The 7,662-nt window shown below is 31.7% G+C and overlaps 1 protein-coding gene across 1 annotated transcript; it reads left to right on the top strand.

Annotated features, from left to right (window-relative positions):
- The first annotated feature begins 3,252 nt into the window (after positions 1-3,252).
- LOC111454617 (calmodulin-like) lies at positions 3,253-3,726 on the top strand. Its single transcript, XM_023096112.1, has one exon. The coding sequence runs from the start codon at positions 3,253-3,255 to the stop codon at positions 3,724-3,726; it is 474 nt and encodes a 157-aa protein (XP_022951880.1).
- The last annotated feature ends 3,936 nt before the right edge of the window (positions 3,727-7,662 follow it).

The following is a 7,662-nucleotide window of genomic DNA, read 5'->3' as shown; positions in this document are numbered from 1 at the left end:
TAGATTTATAGAGGTGTGGGGTAATTAATGTAAGATTATTACCTAACTGTGTGTATGGAAATACATATGACATAAAACAATTATCTAGCTATGTACATGAAAATTTTAGTAATTTATCTAGTTATATGCTTGAGAATTACTTTAGATTATGTGGTGTGGCCTCCGGCAACTACCTGTTTGTGTGTGGGAATTGTGTTACTAATTCATTGAGCATTGGGTGCCAACTATCGTTTGTGTTTACATAGGAGTTAGACTCATTTTAAATGATTGGTAGGTCCTTCAATTTCTTGATATCGATTGTGCTTGTATGTACATCTATCTTATTAAAATGTTTTCAGATAAAGGTAAGAGTGTATGATGGTCGTGACAAGGAGTACATGTGACTATAGAAGACAATTGTAGTGTCCATTTTTATCTTCTACATTCTTATTTAATTGCTCTAAAATTCAGTTTGTGAGATCCCACATTATTGGGTAGGAGAACAAAACATCTTTTATAACCGTGTGGAAACTTCTTTCTAACAGATGCATTTTAAAAACTTTGAGGGGAAGCCCAAAAGGGAAAATCGAAAGGAAAAGCGAGGACAATATCGGCTAGCGGTGGGCCTATGGGATCGGTTAGACAACTTTGTGATGATTTACCAAAACTATCCCATCTTTATTTTGACTTCCTCTGTGTTGTCAAGGATCTACACAACATGATGTCATAGCTTTCGTAGGTGGGCTTGGCTCATTATACAGTCTTAAAAAAATCGATCATCAAAACTATCCCATCCTTACTCTAACTTCCTCTGTGTTGTCAAGGATCTACACAGCATAATATCATAGCTCCAGGGTGTCTCCCGTAGCTAACCTATATATGATTTATACCAGCATCATTCTACTCTTCTTTCTTTGTAGCTTCTTCACAACAAAGAGCTTCGTGATCTTTGGTAATTAAGGGCAACTATAAGTCTAACGTCTTTTTTATTTATTTATTTTTTTAACCGCAAACTACGACCATTTTGTACTCACTCTCAGAGTGAACGAATAATATTCGTGCTTTTTTTCTTTCAACTTTTTTACCCTTTTGACAATAAGACAACAAGGACCTTATTCTCTTATATTCTTCTTTATCTTTTTCTTGCTAGTTGTTGTCGTGTTGCAACACTCTAACTAGCTAGATTTAATTCTTTTCTTACATCTTTTTAGACATTCTAAAGTAGACATTTATAAGTCATTTACTTTTGTTTTCTATAAATTATTATTTGCATACTCATACGCGGTTGTCATGAGATTAGAATAATCGATGTCGGTTAGACCTCTCGAACAATGTTCGTATCTCTATACATTGAGGAAAAAAAAAATACAAATTTACACGAGTTATTTACCCTAGGTTTATAAAAGTAAGTACAAAACTAGATTAGATTGAATCATTTTATGGTAGACTTTTTTTAATGGTTACCAAAATAGCTATTACCCATGTAAATAAAAAAAAAAATTACGAGTTTCTGATTCACTCAAAATTACGAGTTATAAATGATTATTTTGTGAAATATTGATCTTCTCGATTAATTATTTTATATAGACTAAATATTTTGTAGTTCAGTCTTCTCATTCTACACTCAATCTTATCTGTATATTAATGTTGAGAATGAACGTTTCGTAATGAAAGCATAAGAATCAACTTTGATTTTATTTAGAATTGAACGAAACTAAAGATTAAACAAACTTACACGGAACAAATACGAAGAAAGTTTAAGTTGGTCTTTAATCTTTTTGCTCTAACTCGTCCAACGGTTGAACTCGTCTTGCTCGATTACAAATCTTAGTCAAACACAAGACTAATATTTGTGGGAATCTCCTAAAATAAAATCTAAGGAATTTGAGGGGGAGAGGTGAGAATTCTCGCTGAGCTTTTGTAACTCTAGAATAATATATTTGAATATCTAATATATTAAAATATAATATTTATTTAAATTATATTTAAATATCATAAGATATTTTATATATATTCAATCAGTTTATTTTAAATATATTTGATATACATTCATTTTTTTATTATTTAAAATTTAAAATACAATAAATATTTTTTTTATATTTAATATATCTAAAATATTAAATATAAATTTCAATATTATAATTATTAAATTCCTTATCATCTCTAATGATACAAAATTAATTAGTTAAATTCTTTAAATAATTTTCATTCAAACAGTTGCACTCTTATATATTATATAATAAGTTGTATCTATGTATATACTTATTATAAACAGCTCGATCGTTTACGACTTGTTTGTGATCATAGTTGAGTCAAAAGTTCGTTATACCCCTCTAATTACATATACATTAAGTATCACTGATTATCTACAATTTATATATGATTTAACCACAAACTAAGTTCATCATGAGCTAATGGTGCAAGGCTTGCATCAACACATGAACTACTCATCTGCTTGCCCTATCTGGGAAGGAGCACCTATGCAAATCAAAGTACAAATGCTTATGGACAAGAGTTCATAACTCACTTAAGATCAAGATCGAGTCATATATGATCATCCACAGACGATTTGAATCAAATCATTTATAATAATTACAAAACGGTCGTATTAATAATTTCATAAGGATAAGGTACTTTACCTAATTCATGTACTGTAAACCCTTAGATTATTACTTGAACATAAGGGTGTTTTGTTCTCCTCCCCAACCAATACCACTCATCCCCTTCTCCAATCGACCACTTCGGGGTCGAGCGTCCTTGCTGGCACACCACCTCGTGTCCACCCCCTTCGAGATTCAGTCTCCTTGCTGGCTCATCGCCTGGTGTCTGACTCTGATACCATTTGCAACGGCTGAAGCCCATCGTTCTCTTTGAGCTTTCCCTTTCAGAATTCCCCTAAATATTTTTAAAACGTGTCTGAAACAGAGAGGTTTTCACGCTCTTATAAAGGATGTTTCATTCTCCTCCCAAATCAACGTGAGATCTGACACAAAAGAATATTAACATTAAATCACCCATTAAATTAAAAACTTAAGTTGACTTCACTCCAACACATAAATCTAGTTTACTTTACATATAATATAAAAAAGTAACACTTAGAATATAATATTTTAGCAAACAAGAGGATGAATTTGAATACCCAATTAATCACTTTGGAAAGGAATTAGATTCCAATGTTTACGTTGAAAAAACAAGCTCCTAAAATGCCTATAAAAACTTAATCATCCTTAAAAGTATTTTTCATCGAAAAACTTCTCCACCCTTAGTTTAACAATGTCAATCAATCCTCCCCACGTTCACCATGACCGACCTTACATGTCTGAAGCTGACGCAAACAATCTTATTAAGAAGTATGACAAAAATGGCGATTCAATCCTCACCAAGGATGAGCTAACCGCAATGATCCTTGAACAAGCATCTCAACAACAAGGACCTCCCAAGGATATTGTGTGCAAACCTAAGAAAAAACCCGCTAAGGTTCCCGAAGATAAGGGCTTACATATGAGGCTCAGTCGGAGCGAGATTAGAGATATCTTCTTAGAACATGATATTGACGGCGATGGCTATCTCAATGTAAGTGAGCTAACAAAGGCCTTTAGCTTCATAGGTTCGATGCTTCCACTCTACAAAGCTCACTATGGTCTAAACTATGCTGATGCGGATGGTGATGGTCGTATCAGTGAGGAAGAGCTTGAAAAACTCGTTGATTATGCCGAGAGAGTTAGTCGAAGGAAAGGGTTTTGTTAAGTTATGTTTTAAAATATTATGAACTATGAGGTAGAATAAAGAGTTTAACTCTTCTTATGGTTGCTTGGTTTATTATATTTATCTATCTTAATCTTTTTCTTTGATGTATGCACTTTGTAGCCCTTGTTTCTCTATTTAAATAAAGATCAAGTCGTTTGGCGTATCTGTTAAAAATTGTTTTTTGAATGTATTTTTTAGATATGTTTGTTTATTGTTTCTCAATTTCAAGACATCCTTGAGACATGTTCTTTTATTTTAAGTTTATAAATTGTATCATATATGATGTAAAAAGAATAAAAGATCTCTAGAATTTAGAATTCACGTAATAAAGATTAAGCTTCTCAATCAATTATATAAAAATTAAAGACAATAAACTAAATCTAGTATGAAAAAAATTGAAGGGATTATTACTAACTATTATGAAGAAAAAGATTATGCAAGGTTTCTTTTCTTAATTTATGAGGTGGATCCGATATTAGGTAGCGAACGGCCCAGTAACTGGCAACTCAAAAAGGACCTTATTAAAGACAATTAAGGTCGGTATAAGGTCCCGTGGCCTTGATGACGTCCAGTAGCCTTGATATGGTTGACGACGAGATTACAATTCGAGACCATGACACATACATAGGGTAACTGTACTTGTTGTTTTAGACTAAGGTTAGAATAGGGTCTTTTAATTTTAATGTTATTTATTTTATTTAGTTTTTCGTTGTGTCATTTTTGAACACGTAAGTATATGATAGTCTTTTAAGATAAAGTTTATGTTTTATAATGAAGTTTTAAATGTTTAATTCTGCATATCAGTATAGATAATATCAGTATAGATAATGATGACAATAGTGACTCTAGATATTTAGAAATTTAGGGTCGCTATAGATTCAAAATTTGGATTCGGTATCTAATGGCTCTGAAATTTCCCTACATCTCATGCAACATAGCATGTTACCTACTATTTGCTTCTTAAGAGTGAAAATTATTCCGACAAACCAACATGAGTCGTTCCAGCTTGTCTTGTTCTCACTCACATGCAACTCATGAAAATTCCTAAGTGGTTACTCAACATAGAATTATTCCAAGTAAAACATGTTTAATCATGAAATTTCTATGATTAAGCCACCGAAAAAGAAAGTACACCTTATTGGTATAGACAGTGACTTTCAATTTTTTTAACGTTTTCTTAGTAACATGAAAAGGATAACAACATTGCTTCGATTCCAGCTCATTGTGATTACTTGAACGTAAGTAAGACGTAAATTCACATTTATTTTCTTAGAATAACATAAGAGTTTAGATGGGTTTTGATATGATGATTTAAATTAAGATTGAAATATTAACAAGATTCTATCAAATCTTGAATCTAATTCCTCTACTATACAAGAAAAGAACATTGATTGATATTATTATTCTTTTTCTACTATGTCGAGAACATGTTGGTCATTGTCAATATTTACATTTATTTTCTAGAAAAAATTGTTTGAAATATGAACCGTGCATGTCTTGTAGCCTTTGTACATGTCGTACCTTGTGGTTGTTGATGTTTGCTTATTATGTTATGATGTGTTGTAATTATGAGATATGTCATGTTATGGATTATCATATTGACACGTTATGCCATCGATGATCGTGTTATGTTTGAAAGTTTCATTATATTATGAAATGACATAAAATGATTATGTTACATATGAAATGAATGAAGGTATATATTGCAACACATATACATGCTATGATGTTAAATTATGGGGATCTCATGCATATTGTATGTTCACTTGCATTAGGATACTTTCATGTTATGATTAGTATGGACACATACACAGTGATGTTATGATACGGTATTATATACATCATATACTATGCACACTCCCTTCTTTCCGTGGTTTACAGCCAGCATGAATGCACACTAGTAGAAGACTAGATCCAATGGGTAGTATACGAGCTCATCTGGGGTCTATGTGCGCATGCGTAAGTCGTGTGTAGAGAAAGTACTATACATCCAATTTTGCCAAAACTAGAAGTTCAAACCAAAGTCATGAAATGATGTTTTATGAAACACATCACTAATTAGATGACCTATGTTACAATTCTTGATTTTAGGCTATCATGAATTTGATTTTACCCCTCGCTGGATAGTCCATGTTTAAAGATTTGATCATGAGCTAGTTGATAAATATTATTGGGTCTAATTAAGATCACATACTAGATAGTTCTATTTATGAGTCAGATCATAGACTAGATAATCAATTTTTGAACGATTTTAAACTCATTCATTTACATACATTTTTACTAACTCGAGCAAGAATGTTACTTATTATTATTTGTATACTCAACCTTTTACATCAATTTTTTTGCACGTAAAGGTAAGGACATGATTAGGAGGGTTGTTGGTGTTAGATGAACAAGACTCTCCACAATTGTATGATATTGTCCACTGGAGTCGCCAAACCTAAAGCAAAGCCATGAGAGCTTATGCTCAAAGTGAACAATTCATACCATTGTGGAGAGTCATGCTCATCTAAAGTGGTATTAGAGTCATGCCCTAAATTAGTCATGTCAATAGAATCCTCAAATGTCAAACAAAGGACTCCAAAAGAAAAAGAAGTCGAGCCTTAATTAAAGGGAGGCGTACTTTGTTCGATGAAGATGTTGGATGAAAGTCTCACCCCGGCTAATTTAGGGAATGATCATGAGTTTATAACCAAAGAATACTATTTTTATTGATCTAAGGCCTTTTGCGGTCAAAGTAAGGTCATGAGAGCTTATGCTCAAAGTGGACAATATCATACAATTGTAGAGAGTCGTGTTCATCTAACAGTTGGCTTTGACTACGAGTGAATTATCTCCTCCAATTAATTTAATATTAAATAAGATTTTTACTTGATTTGTGATAAGATAATTGAATTAATATTGGGAATATTAAGGAGATGAATCTCATTCCTCCCATAAGCAAGAAAAGTGTTTATATTGATATTTATTTTTTTATTCTTTTTCATAAATTCTATCGACAAGATGAGGGTATTTATACCCTTTGTGAGAATTATGTTCTTTCCACTAAAATTATTGATTTACAACCAAATTAATATCAAAATGTGTAAAACATACTTTGAATTCACATTGTAATACCCAATTCAAAGTAAATTGGTAAATAAATTAATAAAAATGGCAAAAAAAAAAAAAATTGTAGAGTACAATAATTTTTTAATGATTTAAAAGATGTGTGCTTTAACTGTGTAAAAATTAATATCAACAAAAATTATAGAATGTAATGAGATAGAGAAAACATCGGAGTAATGACCAAAATAAATTTTAACGACAAATATTTTTATTTAGATAAAAAAATTTATCTAAACTAAAATGTTTGATGATCAGCTAGAATGTCTATAATTACGAGACATGTCTCATCTTCTCTAAGCCAAATAAAAAATTATCTTCGATATAGAATATATCATAAAATACATGAACTTTAATGCTGGTAGAGATTGTTTGGATTTTTGTCGTGAAACCTTTGTAATTAATTATTTATTGTTAATAATTAATAAAAATTATGTTTACTTTATTTGTAATATAATATTATTCATTATTTAAAAAATTCAAAGTTATTAGTGTAATCGAACGAGGAAAGTACCTATCATAATTTTTTTTTTTTTAAATCTCGTCATTCTTTACATGTGCATGTCAGTAGCCTCTCCTATCTCAATCGCGGAATTTGAACGTTTAATTAGTTTCTAAAACTAAATCCAATACTAGTAGATATTTTTCTCTTTGCGCTTCCCATTCTAGGCTTCCCCTCAAGGTTTGGGTGGTTACAAATGATATCAGAGCCAGACACCGGACGATATGCCAGCGAGGAGACTGATCCCCAAAGAAGTGTGGACACGAGACGGTGTGCTACCAAGGACGTTGAGCCCTAAAAGGGGTAGATTGGAGGGTTCCACATTGATT

This window comes from Cucurbita moschata, unplaced genomic scaffold, assembly GCF_002738365.1.
Source record: "Cucurbita moschata cultivar Rifu unplaced genomic scaffold, Cmos_1.0 Cmo_Scf00016, whole genome shotgun sequence".
NCBI classification, from domain to species: Eukaryota; Viridiplantae; Streptophyta; class Magnoliopsida; order Cucurbitales; family Cucurbitaceae; genus Cucurbita; species Cucurbita moschata.
This window is presented reverse-complemented; position numbering and strand designations above follow the sequence as displayed.